Here is a 23721-nt window from a genome sequence, read left to right as displayed (position 1 = left end):
GTTGAAACTGTTTACCTTGGTGATTTGTATAATGCAAGTCAATAGTCACTTTGAGAGTAAAAAAAATAATACCCATGGCTCCTGACAGTTTCAGCTACAGTTTCAGCTAAAAATCGTCTTTACTGTTCAATTGAAGATTTTTTTTTGGAAAACCTACATCTTGGATGGCCTTAAGGAGAGTAAATTAACAGCAAATTTAGATTTTTGGGTGAACTATCCCTTTAAAGACGCGCATTTTTTTTTTTTTTTTTTAAACATCATTTTTTAGCACAATAAAAGAAAAGAAAAAAAAAAAAAAAAGAATTGAAAAATATTATTAAATAAATAATAATAAATGTATAAATAACGCACATTTTTGAAAATGAATGAAAATAAACTGAATATTTTAAAATAATAATAATAATAAAAGGTTACACAGAAAAAAAAGTTACACCAAAAGTCTTCCTCATAATCAGCCGTCTTAAGGACACGTCAGAATTCAAGAAACTTCCTTTTGAGCGCTTCATTAAACAAATGTTTGAGGGGTAGGATTTCACCGGCAAACTAGACTTTGCATAAAGACTATAAATCCACACCCTATTATATTACAGATATCAGATTAATTATAATGCACCAGTTATAATGTCCAAATGGTTCTTCATACAAATAGTAGATTTCCTATGCTGTTCAATGATAATTTGTATTAGTATAGTATTTGACAAAATGGGCCATTAAGATATTAATGCATAACATTGGTTTCTCATTCTAACACCACGTCATGCCTCAAATTACGAAACCCCATTAATGTACCCCTCTGACGTCACGGATTAGAGCTCAGCCAATCCTAAGAAGCCCAATCATACTAGTCTTCGAAAGCTTATCACACTTACATCTGCCGACCTGTCCTTGGCCCCAGGCCAAATAAATAAGTTAATGAAAGTTGGCATGCAAAATGGGGCTGACCAGCACCAAAGCGCAGAATGGCATTCCAGAGCAGGAGAGGGGTGGGCGGAGCCTCAGGTTAACAGGTGTATAAGTGTCGAACAGGTGAGAGAGGGTGGAAACAGAGGACCAGGAGTCTGAGCCGGAACACATACACAGCAGGGAACCTGAGAACAGGTGAGGACCCGTCATTAAAGGGACATTGTGCTTGTATATTTTCCAGAAGGCTTTGCTAAAAATCGCTTTCTAGCATGCAACTGCTGGGACGGTTGTTATAATCATGCTTTGTCATTTCCTAACAGCTATATATTGAAATGCTTTGTTCTTTCAGCTCGTGAAGATGCTTAAAGGATTACTATCAGTGCTCTTGGTCCTGGTGGCCTTGTCCTCTGCCATGGGGAAGCCTGAGAAGACCACTCCGAAGAAGGAGAAGAGGATTCCTCAGACTCTCTCTAGAGGTCAGCTTCATGAAAACATCTCGACACATTCTTTTAAACAATTTTGCATAATATGACTAAGCAGGTGTGCTGTCGTTATCTGTCATACTAGCAAAACTAAAGCTACATAATGAACTGTATACGCAGAAAGTAGTAAAGGATCATTTTCATTGAGATTACTTTTAGAAATATTCTAGTTCTTTATTGTGTGAAATACAACTCCAGACCTCGCTTTGTGCAATATTGATTTGAATGGCCTGTAGTAGAAGTCATCCACATTGGCTAAGTAGATTTTGTTTTTTATGATTCATATTGTGTATTCTTTTCTTTTCAGGATGGGGCGATCAGTTGATTTGGGCACAGACGTACGAGGAAGCTCTGTTTTGGTCACGATCCAAGTGAGAAAAGCTTGTATTATATAGAATTATAGAGTATATGGTGTTCAATAATCAGTAATTTTGTGTGTATAGAAGATCTGCTGATGATTTTTGATATGATTTTTTGTTTTTGGTTACACTTTATTTTAAGTGTAATTGTGTAGGCTAATTATACATTTAAGTACTGAGTAATATGAATTAAAACATGGGTTTGGGTTAGTTGCATGTAATTATGCATAATTGTCGTTACTGTAGAAAGTACATGTAATGTGTAACAAGGACACTGTAAAATAAAGTGTTACCTTTTTTCTATGATCTTTTTTAATATTTTGTACAACTTGTATTATCTGTTTAATTAGGAACAAGCCCCTCATGGTCATCTTTCACCTGGAGGACTGTCCACACAGCCAGGGTAAGCTGGACTTTTATTTTGACATTTCCATTGACTGGTAGTTTAAAATTCTTAGTTTGTTCTTCATGTTTGTATTATTTAATTAGCTCTAAAGAAGGCCTTTGCTGAGGATAAAGACATCCAGAAGTTGGTCGATGAGGAATTCGTGATCTTGAATCTGGTGGTGAGTAAAATCACTAACACTTTACATTTGTTAACATTAGTTAAACTAACTAACAATGAAAAATTAGTCTAAAGCATTATTAATCTTAATTAATGCTTATTTACTAACTCATAATTAAAATCAAATCTGTATCTGTTAATATGCTATTTAATGGACCAGAGCTAACATGAACTAACAAGGGAGGGTTGTATTTTTATTAACAACAGTTAACAAAAATGAATAAATCATGTAACAAATGTATTGCTCATTGTTAATAAATTAACAGCATTAAAGTGTCCTGGTCTGTCTGTTATGTGTATTGTGAATGTCTGTAAATTGAACTGGGATTCATGTTTTTTACAGTACGAGACCACAGATAAGCACTTGTCTCCTGATGGACAGTATGTTCCCAGAATCCTCTTTGTTGGTGAGTTGATTTAATTATGACAGACAGATAAATGATGCTACACTGTAAAAATGTTTTTACTGCCTTACATTTTTAAGTATAATCAACTTGGCTATTTAAGTCATTTCAACTTAAATTAAACTGACTTAAAAAAAAAAAAAATGAGTTGAATCTTGTAACGTTAGCTATAACTTACAAAAAAAGTTGAGAACTGCAACTTATTTTGATGAGTTAAAGCAATGTAAAAATATAAAGTTTGTAATAACTCATTGGTCATGTCATTTTAACAGTGTACACAACACATTAAGTCGGCATAAATGATTCAAATCGTTCCTGTTTTTCAGATCCCTCCATGACCGTTCGTGCAGACATCACAGGCCGCTATTCCAACCGCATGTACGCCTATGAGCCGGCTGACATGAAACTCTGTAAGTCTGAAAGCAATTTTAATGCCAAGATAAGTTATTACACAACATCATCATCATCGTCATACTGACAGGGTCACTTGTTTGGTTTTGTTTCCACAGTGTTAAGCAACATGCAAAGAGCCCTGAAGTTTTTGAAGACAGAGTTGTGAACACAAAAATCTAGTATTTTTGTCCGCCGAGAGGATATTACTTCCCTGAGAGCCACTATTATTCTGTCATTTGTTCACTGACGGCATGAACCGCACTGTAAAGCTCTGTACAAATTTGAAATACTTTCTTTGAATAGATTCTGTTACGGTTAACCGTCAGGCTTTCATTTCCATGTTTGCTTTTTTCAATAAATGAAGTTGTACAAAAAGTTGGTGCTCGTAGTAATTTGTGTACGCAGCGACGTTTGCACAGTTTATTCAAAGCAGAGGCTATGTGGTTTTCCAGCTAACGGAGTCTCCGGTTTGTATCCTGGTGGGAGGAGTCCGAGTAACTGGTGGCACTGTGTTTTCCTGAGTCATATTGTTGCCTAGTTACTAGCTGAGCTGGCCCGAGCGTGTCAGTTTCTGATTGGTTTAGGTTAGAGGAAGTTGCTCTCCTGAAATAATGGAAGGGGATTTCAGAGAATAAAAGCATTAGGCATAACCCAACAATTAAGTTATACAAAAGACAAAATTGGCCAAAGTACAATTGTGTCCACAGAGTCTTTATTTTTTCTGATTTCAAATGCTTGAGAGAGCAGTTCACAGAACCATTGGATATAGATGTACATTTCAATGAGGAATTCATGCAAGAAGCAAAAACAATACACGAAATCAAGTCAGTGAAACTAACACACACACACACATAATGAAAATGGGCAGGTAAATATGTAATATGAAATCCGAGATCATTAAACATTGCTCAAAAAACATTCATCCATTAATCTTTTTAAGTAATTGAGTTCTTTAAATTTTTCACTCATTTTGAAGTCCAAATAATGCATCTAGCATACTAACAGTTTCCGAGCAACTTTTACTGTCATCCATGCTAATTGTAAATGTGTGCATTTATTATCAGAAATCAATGTGGAATTGAAACATTCTGATATTGTCAATATTTATATATAAACAACACAAATAGTGTCATGCTCACACTGCACGTCTTGATCACAGCAGCTCATTTTCTGTTAATGTGTTTTACCACATAAGATAAAACTGTTAACATAAAATCAAATGGTCTTTGTTGTTTAGCCCATTAGTGTAAGTACTGCATACTAGTATTTGGTGTTCTGTTCTTTCGTAGAGAGGAATTCTTATAAGTACAGCCTCATGATAGTACATTCACACTGTACTCTTGAAAAATCAAGCACATAATAATATATAGCAGCAAGAACACGCAGGCTGGTCTCCTCTTCTGTAAAAGCAAACACACACACTCTTTAACAGCTCCAATGAGAATTCCAGTGGTCAGACGACATAATACGATTCAAATCTACAGGAAGGCGCTTGGATTCGCCCGTGGGTCCTTTTGGTTTCTGTACCTATATGTCAGCCAAACACCCAGAATCTGAAATAACCAGAATGATGGGAGGAAAAACAAACACACTGTAAATGTTCTGTTAAATGTACAGTAAAAAACTGGCAGCTGTGGTTGCTAGAAATGTTCTGTAAAAAAATACAGTGACAGTGTTCAGGTGTTATGGGATGGCAAATTGGTAACTGTATATTTTTTTTACTAGTATATTTCGTTAAAGGAATAGTTCACTTAAAAAAGAAAATTCTGTCATCATTTACTCACCCTCAAGTTGTTTCAAACCTGTATGAATTTCATTCTTCTGCTGAACACAAAATAAGATATTTTGAAGAATGTCTGTAACCAAACAGTTGATGAAGCCAATGGGGTATATCAACTGTTTGGTTACTGACATTCTTCAAAATATCTTCTTTTGTGTTCAGCAGAAGAAAGAAATCCATACAGGTTTGAAACAACTTGAGGGTGAGTAAATGATGACAGAATTTTCATTTTTAAGTGAACTATTACTTTAAGTGATAAAATGTTAAAATACTACTTTATAAACTAAAATGTACTGATAACCACCATAATAATACAATCATATATAATTTTAACAATAATTTACTTTAAAAATAATAATAATTTTTTTTATTATATAGATTTTAAGTGTAAATTATTTTGTCATATTGTAATTAATTAATTCATTCTTTTTGCTTCCAAAAACCATACATTTTAGGCAAAGCAAGGCAAGGCAAGTTTATTTATAAAGCACATTTCATACACTATGGCAATTCAAAGTGCTTTACATAGAAAGGAATTAAAATACCACACTATGGCAATTCAAAGTGCTTTGCATAGAAAATAAGCCCAAAATGAAAGCAAGGGAAATTAAAACAGGAATTAAAAGAGATAAATTATACAGTTATAAAATTAATTAGGGTAAAATAAATTAAAGTAGTAAAAAAAATGATACATAGAATAAACTTCTCATCTGTCAAAACACCGGTTTATCTTATTTTGCTCTTACCCAATTCTCAGTTTAGAATCAAAAGGAAGAATACAGTGGTAGTCAGTCGGACGTACAGTGGATACAGTTATAAAAAAAATTAAAAGAGATAACCTGGCAAAACTCTGGTGTATCATATTTTGTACAGCTGCTTGTTATACTGTGAGATTATCCCATGTGGATTGTACTGTGTCTGTGGTGATCTTTCGACGCGCCTAAAAATCTATTTGACGTCTCCAAAAGACCAGATTTTTCCCTAAAATCGGACAGGAGGAGCTCTAGGACTGACTCCTTGGGTTCACTGCCCCATCAGTCCGCACCCCAAAAAACCCATTTGTTCGGAAGCTCTAGGAATGGAGTTTTACAATACAATTTTACAGTATTTTACAGTAAAATTGCAATGTAATGCAACGTTAAACTTTTTTTATTCACTGAATATGGTGAGTTAACTTGCAGTTAACCTGTTCCCTTTCGAAAGGGAACTCGCACTGTGTCGATTGACGGTTTGGGGGAAAGCCTCAGGCGTGACAGGTGTCTGAAATCACTATCAAATCACGGCAATCACATTGACTGGCGACAGCCGCTGACTTCATTAACGTGCAACCTGGAAGTATAAAAGGGTGCCTTGCAAACATGACAATCACCTTTTCGTCATCAAGGGCTGTTCTGTCTGTAAGCTCATGAGATTACGGTAAGAAAAATGAAATGCACTGAGAATGCTTCCAGAAGTGTGCGGACTCATGCCCAAGATACTTGACGCCGCCTGACACACACAAATTGTGGATTTTTTGTATGGGTAAAGAGCACGCACAGGCAGTTCTCGAGGGAGCGTTTTCCCTTGAGAACACCCCGCTCTCATCTGGCCCTCTTCTCGAGTGAAGAGGGTTCAGCGTCTGGACCTCGTGGTTATAACCCTCTCAGACGATTCGGCGGCTGACGAGGGTGAGCTGCAGGTGGAGGATTTCTCTCCTCCTCTTAGCCCAGCAGTAAATGCTCTTCAGGATCAGCAGGAGATGGCTGATGAGGGTGATGATAATCAGATAGATTCTGAACCCTCTCAGCCACTCTGCCCGGTGTATGCTGAACTGATGGCAGCGCGTTAGGGGAGAGATCGCTCACAGTAAACCACCAGCTCAGGTGAGCCTTCCATTCCTTCTCGATCTTCATACTGAGATCGAGAGGGCATGGAAGAACCCATATTCTGCCCGTATCCACTGACATCAGCGGGCTAGTTTCGCTGATGTTGAGGGGATAGGAGAACATGGGTATGTGTCAATGCTGCCCATCAACGAGTCGTTTGCGAGCTATCTTGCATGCGGGCGGGCATCAACACTGAGAGCTCCAACCCTGCCACCCAAACCACTGAAGACAACGTCACGTTTGACATCAGTGGGTCAGGCCAGTGCTGCCCTGCACACCATGGCGATGTTGCTGGCATACCAGGCCAATCTGCTGGGGGACCTCGACCAGGGGGCAGTCTGTCCCTGAGGCGGTTGCTGAGCTGCACCACACCACAGATCTACCTCTCCGGGCCACTAAACAAACTGCTGCTGCGATTGGCTGGTCGATGGCGGCGATGGTGGCCACGGAGAGATATGCTTATTGGCTGGCCCTCACCAGGGCAGCCTCAATAGCTGGCCTAGGCTATACTAGGGATAGTGAAGTCATTCTGCTAAAGCATTTTCTGCCTCTGGCCCTTAACCATGTCAATGTAGGCTTTTTAGCATCCCTATATGAGAGCCTCCTCCCAATAGGGAGTCGTTCAGCCAAGGCCCGCCCCCTTCTCTGCATTCAGGGGTGAGAAGAGTAATGCAGGTTGGTGTAGAGGCGTGATTGATAAAGACCTAGGGTTAGGCCTCCAATAAGGCCTACCCAGTACAATGGGTCTTTTTGGGCAGAGCTAGCATATGGACTTGGGCCTCCAGAGTAGGCTCCACTCAGCTCGCTGAGGCACTGCTCAAGCGATGGGTTGAAGGTGGTTGGCTTCCAAGCAAGCCCCACTCCCCTAGGCTGGGCGGTCACCTCTACATTTTCGGTCACCTCTATAGCCACTGGCAGGCCCACACCCTGTTAAATTCTCAGGAGCAAGTGGTTGGTACTCCCCTGTTGATACAGGGTAGTTCTGAGTACTCCACTCTCAGCTCTGTATCATTCTACCGCACACCACTATGGCTCGGGTCGAGTGGAAAGTTCTAACCTTCACTTCATTTTGGTTTTCGAAGTACGCTCCCTTGAATCCAGACCATTGCCATGAGCTGACACCCATGCGTATAGATGGTAGGCTCCTCAATCTGGGGCCTCCATTGAGGCAGGGTGGCGTATGTTGTACTCCCCTTGCATAAGGGGTGTTGCGTTTTTGCTGAGTACACTGCCATGGGCAATGTGGTTAGGTACCAGGATACTGTAGGCCAGGGGTGTCAAACTCAGTTCCTGGAGGGCCACAGCCCTGCAGAGTTTAGCTTCAACCCTAATTAAACACACCTGATCAGCTAATCAAGTCCTTCAGGCTTTTTTGAATACTGCAGGTGTGTGTGTGTGTTGAAGCAGGGTTGGAACAAAACTCTGTAGGGCTGTGGCCCTCCAGGAACTGAGTTTGACACCTGTGCTGTAGGCGCTGTGTAAACAGCTTATCTGCCAACGAAGGCTGCGCTGTCAAGTCGTAGGCCTCAGTAGGCCTCCTTGACAGGCAGCCCCCAAAAGGGCTCTTTAGGCCAGCTTGCCTCAGGTGGTTGGCCTTAGTAGTTCGGGCAGTAGACTCACTGACGGGTAGAAGGCCTTAACAGGCCTCCTCGGAAGAGAGTCCCAATGTTGTGGGACATGCATTAAAGCTGCGACCAGGTAGCCAGCCTCAAGAGGCTTCCTGTGGGTGGCCCTAATGTTTGAGTTGGTATAGTATGGTTCCCAACAGTGTTGTGTTCATAGCAGAATAGACTTGCTATCAGTTAGTAGGCCCTACCAGGCCTCCCTGAAAGCGTGTCCCCAGCAGTATGGGTAGATGGCTGACAGCACTGGCGTGCCTCAGGCCGAGTAGGCTTCTCATGAGTTTTCGAGTGATGGGGTACACAGCCAGCAGATAGGGTGCTTGGCTGTTAAATTCACTGGCCAATCAGACAATTGGCTTCAGTGGGCCTCTCTGGAGGCGAGCCCCGATCATGATCAACCAAATAAGATTTGCCACTGTATGGTTGGCCGTTTAGACCTCCCAGAAGGCAAACCCCCAACAGAGTGGGTAATTTTTGCCAGCTAGTAAGACCAATGTCAGGAGGTTGGCCTTATCAGGCCACCATGAAGCTCAGTCCTCAACCTTATTGGTTCATGGCAGTCAGTTTCTTACCTAAGAAAACTTTCAGGCGGCCGGCCTTAACAGACCACTCCGAGACTGAGCCCCAGGACTGGGCAGCTGGCCTTAGCAGGCAACTCTGGGACTGACACCCGGAATCAGGGTTCATAGCAACCAGTTTTCTAGCTTGCTATCAGGTAGTAGGGCTCTCCAGGCCTCCCTGAAGGTGAATTCCCACATACAATTTCCCAGCGTAACAGCTTCCTGATATAGAGAATATAAGCTTTGCAGACTCTTTCATGCTTAAACAGCAACATTACACACTAAAGAAAGCTCAAGAAACACCAGAAAACATTCTGGATGTCAAATTCACTGAAGAATTTCAAAGAAGAGATCAAAGCAGAAGTTAGTTTAGCAGGCTGACCTCAGTGAAGCTGAAGAAGAGACCGATCCCTCCGACGAAGCGCAGCACCTCACCGGCGTGCTCCTGGATCTTTGCTGCACATGTGGTACAAGTGCTGTAATGGAAGCAGGGCTGCACAGAAGCAGAACAGACATTGACAAGAGCAGTGAGTTATTTATAACACTTTATTTTGATGGTCCCTTTTGAACGTTCTGTTTGACTATGAGTAACTTTGCAACGCCTGTCAACTAACTCTCAAAGGAGTATTAGTAGACTGTCTGCTTAATATCTGCTAACTTTTTATTGTGATGCTCTCCCAAGTAAATATTCTACTGACTATAAGTAACTTTGCAAGTACATGTTAACTTATTCTAACCCTAAACCAACCAGTCTACTAATACTCTACTAACACTCTAATGAGAGTTAGTTGACATATACGTGTAACATCACTTCTAGTCAACAGAGTTTGTTAAAAGGGACCATAAAAATAAAGTGAAACAGAGTTATTATAATAGAACAAATAATGTAACTGCTTAACTTATGCTATCATAATAAGCATGCAAATGATTAACACAGTCATTATCATCCACACAGGTGTCATTTATATAGTTCAGCACAAGCAATTCTTCAAGAACATAACAAAACAACAATGAAGAGTGTGTATCAGAGGAAATTACTGCGGCACAGCTTCCATTGATGTCCATGTGAGAGAAACCGCAGCAGTTCAGACTCTTCTCCACGTCCCTCTGAGTGGTCAGAGAGTTATTCCAGCCCACCTCCAGAAGGTGATTCTACACACAGGTATGAAACACATGACAACTTATGAGAAAACACAAAATCGAACAAACAACAATAATAATAAATAAACAAATAAAAAGACAACCATTTACATGCATCAAAGTTTAGGGTTGGGGTTCATTTTAGTCATTTTAGTTTTAGTTCATTTTAGACCCAGTTTTTTTTAAAGAAGTCTCTTATGCTCACCAATGTTGCATTTATTTGATCAAAAACACAGTAAAAACACTAATATTGTGAAATATTATTACCATTTAAAATAACTGTTTTCTATTTAAATATGTTTGAAAATGTAATTTATTCCAGCTATGGCAAAGCTGAATTTGACTCCAGTCTTCAGTGTCACATGATCCTTCGGAAATCATTCTAATTTGCTGATTTTCTGCTCAAGAAACATTTATTATTATTATCATCCATGTTGAAAACAGTTTATATTTCAGGATTCTTTGATGAATAAAAAGTTCAAAAGAACAGCATTTATTTGAAATAGATATATTTTGTAACATTATAAAAGCATTTATTTAGTTTAATTTATTCAATTTAATGCATCCTTGCGAATATTTTTTTAATTCTTTCAAAATTATTTTTATTTGTAGCACATTTCAAAAGACTACAAACCACCAAAGTGGATTTATGCAAGTATATACAGTATACTGAAGTACAGTGATCAATCTTACCTGCTGGTCCTCATTGATAGCCAGACACGCACTAGACACTGAAAACTGAACTACAAACACCAGGAAGAGGATAATCATATACTATTCAACAAATTAAGGATTAAAACACAGAATCCAATTCAGAAATATTCAGAGTAAAATCACTGAAGAATACACACACACACACATATATATATACATATATATATATATATATATATATATATATATATATATATATATATATATATATATATATATACACATATATATATATATATATATATATATATATATATATATATATATATACACACACACACATATATATATATACACACACATATATATATATATATATATATATATATATATATATATATATATACACATACATATATATATACATACATATATACACATACATATATATATACATAAATATATGTATATATACATATATATATATATATATATATATATGTGTATATATATATATATATATATATGTGTGTATATATATATATATATATATATATATATATATATACACACACACATATATATATATATATACACACATATATATATATACACACATATATATATATACACATATATATATATATACACACATACATATATATATACACATACATATATATATACACATACATATATATATATATACACATACATATATATATACACATACATATATATATACACATACATATATATATATACACATACATATATATATACATACATATATGTATATATACATATATATATATATATATATATATATATATATATATATATATATATACACACACACATGTTATAAATACTATTCTAAACTGTTAACACCAAGTCTACCACTATCTGCAAATTCAGACGTTATATATTAAATATCTAAACTTTAAATAAAAACAAAAGATTCAACAAGACATAATATAAATCAAGGCACATATAGTGGTTGGAATCCAATAATAAATGGCAATGACATACAAAATTGTATTACACTGTAAGCTATGCTTAAAAAAACATGATTATTTTATGTTTTATTGAGTAAGAAAGAAATTGTATATACTAAAATAGTTTCCCATTGTTACAAGCGAGGCTCCCGCACCGTCTCCTTCGCACCACCAGAGAGAGCCATCACCTGAATATTGACTTTCTCATTTGGACTTCATTTCCTATAGGCCCTCATTCCTGGGACTTATTGCACTCTCGCCTGCATTTCATCACACACACACACACACACACACACACACACACACACACACACACACACACACACACACACACACACACACACACATTACTTAAGCAGATCACACCCGCACATACTTTGCAAAGTCTTGATTTGCCTCGGTGACCGATTATACCCTTGCTTGATTCTTTGCCGCCTGCCCTGGACTCTTCTTGCCTTTGGACGCTGTAGGCCTACGTTTGCTGCCTGTCCGGACTACTGCCTGTTTCTGTTTACACTATTGTCTCGTCCTCGCAATTGTCTTCACTGTAGATTGCACCTTTACTGCATAACTCTGGTTTTCAATAAAACTGCAGATGGATCCTAATCCTGTAGACCCGTCATTACACCCATATCCATTAACAGACTGGAATAATCATGCAATAATTCCTCCTTGAGTATCAGAGTGTAATACAAGCTTCCTATAAACATTTTTAGTAATGACCCAAATTCATCTCAGGATTACTTCATTTAATTTAGTTTAAGAGACCTTTTTACATAAGTAGTACACTGATGTGCACTCTCATTTGTCATGTTAACTGCACCACTCTATGGAAACAGAGTGAAATACATTACATGAGCAGATCATAACCCTGTCTCATTTCCAAGAGCAATGAAGACAAACACAGAGCACTTCATGTAATGAAAGACAAATACCTGACACACATTAGAGTTTGTTTGCATGAGGCCATTGAAAATATGTATATGAACATTAATAAACGGTTTGATCCCATTAGAAAAAAGCATTTCAACCAATTAATATAAATAACTAGCTATTTTAGTTTCAGTTAATTATTTTTGGACTGATTACATAGGGTGGTTCCAGTGGTGTTCAGTTTACAGAAGGATCTTACAACATGCACCAAGAAAATGAATATTTAAGAAAATTGGCTGCTTCTGATATCGCATACTATATAGTAGGCGAAAAACAGTATGTGACAAAAGAAGCATGTCCGAATTCACAGTACTCATAAAAGAGTAGGCAAAAAGTACCCGGATGACCTACTACTTTCTGAAGTGTGCATACAATGGACACTTTACTATCCCATGAGGCCACGGGAGAGGATCTGTGAATGGCGGTGAAGCGACGCTGGTAGGTCGCATGATACTGACAACATGGTGAATGTAGTGCACCTGGATTCATACTATATACAGTGAGGAAAATAAGTATTTGAACACCCTGCTATTTTGCAAGTTCTCCCATGGAAATCATGGAGGGGTCTGAAATTGTCATCGTAGGTGCATGTTCACTGTGAGAGACATAATCTAAAAAAAAATAATCCAGAAATCACAATATATGATTTTTTAACTATTTATTTGTATGATACAGCTGCAAATAAGTATTTGAACACCTGTCTATCAGCTAGAATTCTGACCCTCAAAGACCTGTTAGTCTGCCTTTAAAATGTCCACCTCCACTCCATTTATTATCCTAAATTAGATGCACCTGTTTGAGGTCGTTAGCTGCATAAAGACACCTGTCCACCCCATACAATCAGTAAGAATCCAACTACTAACATGGCCAAGACCAAAGAGCTGTCCAAAGACACTAGAGACAAAATTGTACACCTCCACAAGGCTGGAAAGGGCTACGGGGAAATTGCCAAGCAGCTTGGTGAAAAAAGGTCCACTGTTGGAGCAATCATTAGAAAATGGAAGAAGCTAAACATGACTGTCAATCTCCCTCGGACTGGGGCTCCATGCAAGATCTCACCTCGTGGGGTCTCAATGATCCTAAGAAAGGTGAGAAATCAGCCCAGAACTACACGGGAGGAGCTGGTCAATGACCTGAAAAGAGCTGGGACCACCGTTTCCAAGGTTACTGTTGGTAATACACTAAGACGTCATGGTTTGAAATCATGCATGGCACGGAAGGTTCCCCTGCTTAAACCAGCACATGTCAAGGCCCGTCTTAAGTTTGCCAATGACCATTTGGATGATCCAGAGGAGTCATGGGAGAAAGTCATGTGGTCAGATGAGACCAAAATAGAACTTTTTGGTCATAATTCCACTAAACGTGTTTGGAGGAAGAAGAATGATGAGTACCATCCCAAGAACACCATCCCTACTTTGAAGCATGGGGGTGGTAGCATCATGCTTTGGGGTGTTTTTCTGCACATGGGACAGGGCGACTGCACTGTATTAAGGAGAGGATGACCGGGGCCATGTATTGCGAGATTTGGGGGGGGATTTTTGAGATTTTAGATTTTGCTCTAACTTCCCTCAGTTAGAGCATTGAAGATGGGTCGAGGCTGGGTCTTCCAACATGACAATGACCCGAAGCACACAGCCAGGATAACCAAGGAGTGGCTCTGTAAGAAGCATATCAAGGTTCTGGCGTGGCCTAGCCAGTCTCCAGACCTAAACCCAATAGAGAATCTTTGGAGGGAGCTCAAACTCCGTGTTTCTCAGCGACAGCCCAGAAACCTGACTGATCTAGAGAAGATCTGTGTGGAGGAGTGGGCCAAAATCCCTCCTGCAGTGTGTGCAAACCTGGTGAAAAACTACAGGAAACGTTTGACCTCTGTAATTGCAAACAAAGGCTACTGTACCAAATATTAACATTGATTTTCTCAGGTGTTCATATACTTATTTGCAGCTGTATCATACAAATAAATAGTTAAAAAATCATACATTGTGATTTCTGTATTTTTTTTTTTAGATTATGTCTCTCACAGTGGACATGCACCTACGATGACAATTTCAGACCCCTCCATGATTTCTGAGTGGGAGAACTTGCAAAATAGCAGGGTGTTCAAATACATATTTTCCTCACTGTAGAACACAATTTCAGATGCAGCCACAAACTTTCAGCTAATTCCAGCCCACTAATATAATTGCACAGTACAGTTAAAATGATTTATTCATTCTGCTTGACATACATACTAATGTCTAAACACTGCACTACAACTGCTATGTTCACTGTCTATTTATGATCACAGTAAAGGATACAAAGAACAGCAGAACCTGGTGGTGCTTCATGGCACCAATAAGTCCAGCAAGGGCAACAAAGAAGAGGAAGACCCCCACTCCAATGATGCCACCCACCACCTGGAAGCTCGACACCAGCCCAAAACACTTCCCCCAGGCAGCGATGCCAATCATCAGCAAGCTCACCATCTGAAGTCAGGGAGGAACAGTGGTGTTATTGTAAAATTGTAAATGTAAAATAAATCTACATAAACTTTCATTGAATTGCTTTCATTAACTGAAATAAATCTGAAATAAAATATTAGATGGAAAAACTTTTACAAAAATTAAATGAAATTACAAGTATTGCCTTAACCACTACTTAAAATAAATAAGTTTAATTGGAAGTAACAATAAATATTTAAACTGAAATAAATATAAAGCTAAAAAGAAGTATTAAAATACAAAAACTAACACAAATGTCCTAAACGCATAAAAATACTAAATCTAAATTAAAATGAAAACATAGAAATAAAAGCTAATTCAAAATATTAATAAAAACTATTCGTATATAAAAAAAAATAATGCTAAAATAACTGGTGAGGAAGCTAAGAGAATATAAGAAATCATTGAGGAAAACAGGGATAAAGACAAGACACTTTTGAAACATTAAGTAATCATCATCATTATTCTTTTTTATATTATGTTTCGATTCTCATCAATATTCAATAGGCCTATAACATTTTCCCACTTCAGTGTCAAATAAGCTAAAAGGAGAGTTCATGCTGCATTCACGCCATAATTTAAAGATCTACACGTGACGCTGTATTCGGAGCTGTCCACGGATTCTGACTTATAAGTTATTATTATTAATATACGTTTAAATTCTATTGCACTAATAACTCCAAAATAAATCTGCAGTGGTCACGTCACTCGCGTGGTACAGCGGTCACGTGGTACAAGTCGTAGCTCCCAGAAAATTAGTCACGTGAATGTTTTTTTGTCAGAATCTGGTCAGAATAGTTACGGTAATTACACGAGAATGGCGTGAACCATATTCATTCATTCATTTTTTTTTATTTATTTTTTTTAATAAATGGCAGATTCTTAAACAATTCCCTAAATCCTAAAAGTTATTGCATTGTGTATTGCACACAGTAAACAAAGTTTTTTTTTTTTTTTTTTTTTTTTTTTTTTTCCAAAAAGGTTCAGTTTCATTTGAGTTATGTCAGTGATGATTCAAGGGAGTAAATGGCAGGCAAATGGCGAGAAAGACCCAACAGCTGTGATGTCACTTGAGAATAAAACAGTCACATCATCATAACACAAAATGTTTATACAAAAGGCTATTCATTCCTCAAAAGCACAAATGATTCTTTAGAGGTTAGTCCATGTGACAATGAGAAATTACCCCGATCTCTAAATAACAAGTGAATGATCACAGCTGATTATGTTTTCTTAGTTTCTACTTTAATGAAGATAAGAACTTAATCACCACCACAATATCAGCTCGAGACTAATGAAGCAGGATATCTGCATAAGTAGAACAAAAGCAGGATGTGACTTTGCCAAAAACAGACGAGTTGCGAGGAAACCGGGATGTTATTCTACAGGCTGTGCGTGAAACCAGAACCGCTCATCGGCCTCATTCCACACAAAGAATCTCCCTAAATAATTCACATGAGCCCTGAGACGCCGAGAACTGTAATACAGCCGCACAGAAACACCTCTTGTATGAGCATTTATAAAACACATGTGCAAATGTTAGGATAAAGGCTGATAAAGATGTTCCATATGGTTGCTTCCCTTCATGCATTGGTTACTCACAACATAGAGGATGTTGAGCGCGCACAGGGAATTCTTGGAGCAGGTGAATCCAGCGCAACCCATCTTGAATGTTTTTTTGTTTTTTTCCGGACAAAAGCTTTCACCTGTATAAATTTCCGTCTCTGGAAATGTCAGTTACATGACAAGCAAATCGAACAATTTAAGAGAAGAAATTGTAGTTGAGCAAGGAGAAAATACGCTTGTGGTTCAGACCAATTCACAGTGAACGCTGATGCGTGAGAGGTTGCCAGATCCCACCAAATAAAATCCATCCTTTTTTTTTAGGATGATGGAGGGCTGCTCTGGGGTGCGTTTCCCAAAAGCATCGTTAGCCAACTATGGTCGCAAGTTCCACTGTAATGACAGAACTTACGACCATAGTTTGCTTTTGGAAACGCACCCCAGAGCTGCTTTTAAGCCTATTGGATTTTGGACTGCAAATGTATTAATACTACTACTACTACTACTAATAATAATAATAATAATAATAATAATGTTATTAACACTACCACTGCAACACACACACACACACACACACACACACACACACACACACACACACACACACACACACACTAGATGCCTCTTTATAATAATTACAGATGCAAATTAATTCTGTCAATCTATAAAAACAATAACTTAGGCTACTAATGAGTCAGATACAATATTAAGCAGTATGAATTTATATTCTAAAAAAAATATTTATATAGGTCTACACAACATTTCAATGAGGGCTTTGCTCCGAAATGGCAACCATTTAAGGAGGCGGAACTGGCCGTTTGCGGTAAAATTGATTGGTCAGTTTTTTTCTGAATAATGATTGCACAGACTGTGGTTTTCACGTATTCCCGCCTCCCCTTAGTAACAGTTGCGATGAGAAGCATTTATTCTCCAAGATAACAATAATGGATAAGAAGTGTTAGATGGAAAACAGCTAGACAGGCTACATTATTGTCATTATTGTTATTGCTTTTGTCAAAAGCTGTGTATTTTTGTGATGTAGGCCTATATAACTAGTATATAGTATATACTGCAGTTTAATGAGTAGTAGCCAACAAACAGCCTATGATATTTCAGTACACACACACACACACACACAAATCTGCACGTCACAGACAACTTTCATCATTTTTAGATTTTATATACCCCCATTGCAAATCAGGTTTATTGGCAAAATTTACAGACTTTCAGATGCTTGCAATGAACAAATCAAACAAATGATGTTTTATTAACGAAGTTCGGGAGGAGCACATTCAAATAATCCATCCAATCAACTCGTCATCAGCAATGCCACGTCTATCCTATCAGCATGAGAGGACGCCTATACAGAGTCGACTCACCAACATTCCTTGACAGTTTTCAGCATCCCTCAAACACCCCGACTCCTCACTCTTGGTTTGTTTCTAGCACAGTCAGGAATACGGTGGGGGAGTACTCTGGGTTCGGGCCAAAATACCAAGCTCGGAGCCCTCTCCTCGGACAGCATGCCAAATACGCATACCATTTATTCTGACTTATTTGTAAGTGTGAACTTGTGAAATTAATTGAAATAGCTCAACATGTTTCAAGTGGTTTCCCCAAACTCAAATGCAACTTTTAATGACTTGCAGTCTCAAAATTATTCAACCTCTTCATGGCAAGCATCTTTATTTAGTATTTAGTAGAACACCTTTTTGCTGTTATGACCTGATGAAAATTAGATGTATAACCAGACACCAGCTTCTGGCAGCGTTTCTGAGGAATCTTAGCCCATTCCTCATGAGCAATGGCCTCCAGTTCAGTAATATTCTTGAGTTTGCGTGCTGCAACCGCCTTCTTCAAATCCCACCAGAGATTTTCTATGGGGTTAAAATCAGGTGACTCTGATTGCCAGTGTAGAACCTTCTGACTTCTTCCGCAACCAAGGTTTGGTGGAATTTGAGGTATGCTTGGGAAGGGATCATTGTCCTGTTAGAAGGTCCAATGACGCCCAAGATTCAGCTTCCTCAATGACGGCATGGCGTTTTCTCCTAGGATTTCCTAATATACAAAAATGCATCCATCTGGCCTTCCACACGCTGCAGGTTTCCAGTGCCAGAGGATGCAAAGCAGCCGAGGACTAGCCTCAGTGCTTGTGGCCACCAGGTCTTGCTGCAGGTCTTTTGCAGTCACTCGAGGGTTTTTCTGAACCTGCCTTCTCAGAAATCTGTTTGCAACTGTTGATAGCTTCCTTTTTTTCTGCCCCGTCCAGGTAGTGTAACCACTGTTCCTTTAACTTTGAACCTGCAAACTATGCTTCCAACGGTGTCTCTAGGAACATTTAGTGCCTTCGCTATCTTGTGTATCCTGTTCCTTGTTTGTTAAGGGTGATGATATCTTCTCTTAACTTTATGGACCAATCTTTTGACTTAGCCATATTTCTAACATGCAGTCAAGTGTGTGACACTCAACAAACCTAGCCAGTTCAGATATTTCATGTGTTCTAGCTCAAGCACACTTGGTGCAACTAATGAAGCCCTTGTTTAATTGCATCAGGTGTGCTAGAGAAAACACCTGTTTTGCAGATTTGTGCTCTTGTGAGGGATTCTATTGAGGGGGTTGAATAATTTTGAGACTGCATAAGTCATTAAAAGTTGCATTTTCAGTTGAATTTGGGGACACCACTTGGGGACACCACATTTGTTGTGTTGAGAGCTATTTCCATGACGTTTTGTTTGATTTGTTCATTGCAAACAGCTGAAAGTCTGTAAATTTTGCTATATATATATATTCACATAGCATATTAGGTTTCAGTCTTCCATTCTTATTTTAATTAATTACTGTAAAGTAGAATACAGTAGTATACAGTTAATACAGTTAATTGAGCACAGGCTGACTTTTGTGAAAACATGACAATATGTGCTATAATTTGTCACAATGGCCTACAGTATTATAGGCTTTTAAGAAAAAATTAAATTGTAAAACAATATTGAAACAAAACAATTTAAACAACAAAAAATAAAAGGTAAGATTCTTGTCTGAATAATATGCAGATGTGATTTTCTAAAAAAATATTTAAAATGTTTCTATATGTTATAGATGTTATATAGATATAATTATATTAAATAGATGTTTACAGATGTATAATGTTTATTATACATGTTTATACTTTTTAGAATAATTAAATTATCCTAATTTAAGAGGTTTTTCATACAACATCTACGAGAAAAATACATGTTTGCTTCATTCAATTTTTGACTCCAAAACGTATTACTGAGATACCATCATCATGTGACAACTAGCCCTGATCTGATATGTAAGGTGGTAAAACACATGCCAATAGAAAAAACACCAGCAAATTAAGAAATTTCACCAGTTTGACAACAATTTGTTGGTTATTTGGTTGCGTTGTGAGTATTTGCAGCCCGTATCTGTATATGGTTGCTTTGTGAGTATTTGCAGCGCATATCTGTATTGGGTTGCATTGTGAGCCCACATGGAAATAACCTATATAAACATGTATGTTTTAATATAGGTTTTGATATAGGTTTTTAATATATGTGACATATATAAAATTGGCCGTTTTCCTATATTATATGTACATATATGCACATATATGCACCTATATGTTCACCTATATATGCACCTATATGTTTACCTATATATTAGTAAAATTATTAAAATCCATAGCTACTAGGCCTAAATAAAAATCCTGTATACAAATGGTAAATCTCTGGCAGCAAAGTTTCCAGACGGATTCCGATAAATTACAGCAAATAACCATTTCACAAAATTACAGGCAAAAACCGTGAAAACACAGAATTGATTTTACAGTCAAAATTAATTAAATTACAGTACATTACTGTTGATTATTAAACCGTGGAAAAACGGATAAATGATGTCAAATTACATAAAAAATATTTAACTTTCAAGTTAAACTGTAAATTTAGGGTTTTATAAAGTTATTTTATAATAATGCTATCTATCTACAGTAATTATCTTTTAATATATAGTTTTTCTGTGTATAATACAATTATAGGAGACCTATATGGCCTGTATATGCACATATGCACCTCAATTTTGCCTATATGTGGCATATATACGCCTATATGCAGCATATATATTATCATATATGTGCATATATGTTGTATATATGCAGCATATATGTGCATATAAACTGCATATAGGTTTCATATATGCGCATATATCCTCATATAGGTTCTTTCCATGTGGGAGTACTTGCTACGTGTTTCTGTGTTTGGTTGCATTGTGAGTATTTGCAGCGCGTTTCTGTATTTGGTTGCGTTGTGAGTATTTGCAGTGCATTTCTGTATTTGGTTGCGTTGTGAGTATTTGCATTGTGTATCTGTATTTGGTTGCGTTGTGAGTATTTGCAGCGTGTATTTGCAGCGTGTATCTGTATTTGGTTGCGTTGTGAGTATTTGCAGCGTGTATCTGTATTTGGTTGCATCGTGAGCATTTTCAGCACGTGTTGTCAAACTGATGAAGATGTTTTCTTAATTTGCTGGTGTTCTTTCTATTTTGAATGTGTTTTCTTCAGTTGCAGCGCGTTGAGCTCTCTGGGCCTCTGTATGTAACATATTTTAGAGCCTAAATAATGTAGCATGTAATACATTAGCCTAGATAACTTAAAGCTGCAGTCCGTAGTTTTTCCTCTTTGCCGTCATCACTGTTTGAAATCTGCAATTGTAGTTATTCACGGAATTATCAACTTTACATGGGTTGTGCCTCGGCACGGTGCGGATGAATCCAATGTTTTGAGAAGAATGTGGGGCTGTCAGTCAGCGGTGTGGATTTCGTCATTCGAAACCACAGATTCTACTTTTTGGAAGTATGACCAACATAAGAATTTTCACCGGAAAATGTCGTCTGAACAAGTAAGTAACATCCACTTTCGCTCTGATCGACCAACTAAGGGAAAAAAAGCATTGCAGTAAATCGTGCTGGTTAAATCTAACAATCCCTTATCTTATCATATCACGTCAAACCGTGCAAATTATACTTTGTTCTCAAATTGTTAATGCTAAAAACATCAGCATTGCGTGAAAACATATAATGCCCTTCCGATATTTATCCTTGTTTTCGCATGGGCCCGGTTGCAGTCTCTTTTTTCCTGTAGCCACTAACGAAGTCTTTTGCATTTTACAACAGGTGAATCTCCAGTGTCCAGTTGTCACTGGTGATTGTCGCTTGAACCTTTCTGGATCCGCCATCAAATTGATAAGTTTAATTATATCAAGTGCTGTGAGAAAAGGCTATAAATCTCCACCGCAACATCCTCATACGCAACATAGCCTACTAGCTGAGACCCCTTCTTTATGTGTACAGATGTGACGTAATGACGCAAAGACATGCTCGGATTTCCCGCGGAAATCCACCAGTACCACTGGAATTAAAAACATTATTACAAGCTTACCGTTTTGAATCGAGCCAAGGCAAGCAGATAGTATTGAACACTGTCTGGTTATGTACTTGCTCAAACATATATTTTGGATAATTTTTAACCCAAAAAAGTTACGGAATGCAGCTTTAAAGTAATAATATAATGATAACTGTATAATCACATCCCAGGACCCAGGGCATTATAAATGTGTATACTAAATATTTAACTCTAAATTGAGATTAAGATTTACTTTTAGATTCAACATCTATAGTTATCTTACTAATGGCATGAAACAGAATTTTGTGATAGTCTTTTCTTCCCTATTAATGGTGTACTGTAAATCCGAGTTTAAAGGCTTCTCGAACAAGAAAAAATGTAGTACGGTCACTACGGGACTTGATTTTGTCCATCAGGAATTTACTGGATCGTTGTTGTTTGCTGTCGCTGTGATCTCATGACTGGTTTACCGCCCTCACGCCAGTAAACGTTATCAGAGAAGAGATGAGAAGTCGCTGCAAGAGGGAGGGGAAGTTATTTTGATTAAAGATTATGAGGGCACATGAATAATTATTTAATTTTTTTTAAAATTAACGATGTTCACAGATAAATCATTTATAATAAATACTGCGATATTCTTATTTAAAAAAATATATATATTTCATGGTGACTGTAATGAAGTAATTCACTGCAATGAAATTTGACATTTTTTTTGGACTAAATATTTAATGATGCAATCTGAAATAACCTACGTGAGTGTAAATTCCTCTTCAATCGATGTACTACAAGACATGCTTTTCAGTCACTAGAGGGCAGACGCCTGCTCCAGTCAAGATCTACAACTTTTCCTGAGGCACAGAGATAATAAGATCAGAGTAAAGCTGACCTGCCAGTGAGAGAACAGAAGCAGGTCGTGTTAAAATCTTAAAGGCCCCTGGGGCACGTACACAGTCAAAGAGTAGGCCTATAGGATGAGAAGGGCTTCCAAAGTGCTTATTTTAGCTGAAATGAAAGAATGAAATCGTGGGAATGAAATTGATAATGTGAACGTTCTTTTGTGGCCCTTTATTATAGCAGGATTCTGGGAGGAATACACCACGTGTTCCAAATGTTCAGTCATGGTGATGAAAATAGAAAAATAATGACAAAATACAAACACACTGCACAATTGTTCAACAGCATTTTAATCTATTGACCACTAGGTGGCAGCAGAGCCATCTGTTATTGAAGATGTCCTGAGTACCACTTTCATTTTCTTATAAAATACCAGATAGTAAAACAAATACAAATGACACATTCATATTTAATTGATTGTATTACAGTCTATATGGCACAAACATTGTCATGACAGCTGGTCTTAACCTTTCAGTTCTAAATGTGACTTATATTAGAGGTCATCCAATCAGGATAAGCACTGCCTATCACTTTAGTTTTTAAATGGCACAGATCTAAAAGGTGATTTAAAATGTTGTGTATGAGGTTAAAAATAGTGGTATCCTCTCTTAAAGATTCGCTAGACAGTACAGATGTCACAATTTCTCAGCTGCTGTTGTGAACTCATTATCACCTTTTTATGTTGTCAGTTCTGCTTATATGTGTCTCACATTTGATCACGGAGGGAA

The 23721-nt window shown here is 37.6% G+C and overlaps 2 protein-coding genes across 2 annotated transcripts; one reads left to right on the top strand and one right to left on the bottom strand.

Moving 5' to 3' along the window:
* The first annotated feature begins 893 nt into the window (after positions 1-893).
* On the top strand, positions 894-3481 carry agr2 (anterior gradient 2). The gene is made up of 8 exons (XM_084131530.1): positions 894-1098; positions 1253-1379; positions 1693-1756; positions 2095-2147; positions 2234-2310; positions 2653-2716; positions 3040-3123; positions 3223-3481. Exons 2-8 carry the CDS (start codon positions 1262-1264, stop codon positions 3270-3272), a joined length of 510 nt encoding a protein of 169 aa, XP_083987656.1. The 5' UTR covers positions 894-1098; positions 1253-1261; the 3' UTR covers positions 3273-3481.
* Positions 3482-3796: 315 nt separating this feature from the next.
* tspan13b (tetraspanin 13b) lies at positions 3797-16979 on the bottom strand. The gene is made up of 6 exons (XM_084130898.1): positions 16741-16979; positions 14956-15123; positions 10767-10847; positions 9972-10085; positions 9316-9426; positions 3797-4659 (listed from the first exon to the last, which is right to left on the bottom strand). Exons 1-6 carry the CDS (start codon positions 16801-16803, stop codon positions 4585-4587), a joined length of 612 nt encoding a protein of 203 aa, XP_083987024.1. The 5' UTR covers positions 16804-16979; the 3' UTR covers positions 3797-4584.
* Positions 16980-23721: the final 6742 nt, after the last annotated feature.

Source organism: Abramis brama (assembly GCF_963993115.1).
Source record: "Abramis brama genome assembly, chromosome: 12".
Taxonomy (NCBI): Eukaryota; Metazoa; Chordata; class Actinopteri; order Cypriniformes; family Leuciscidae; genus Abramis; species Abramis brama.
This window is presented reverse-complemented; position numbering and strand designations above follow the sequence as displayed.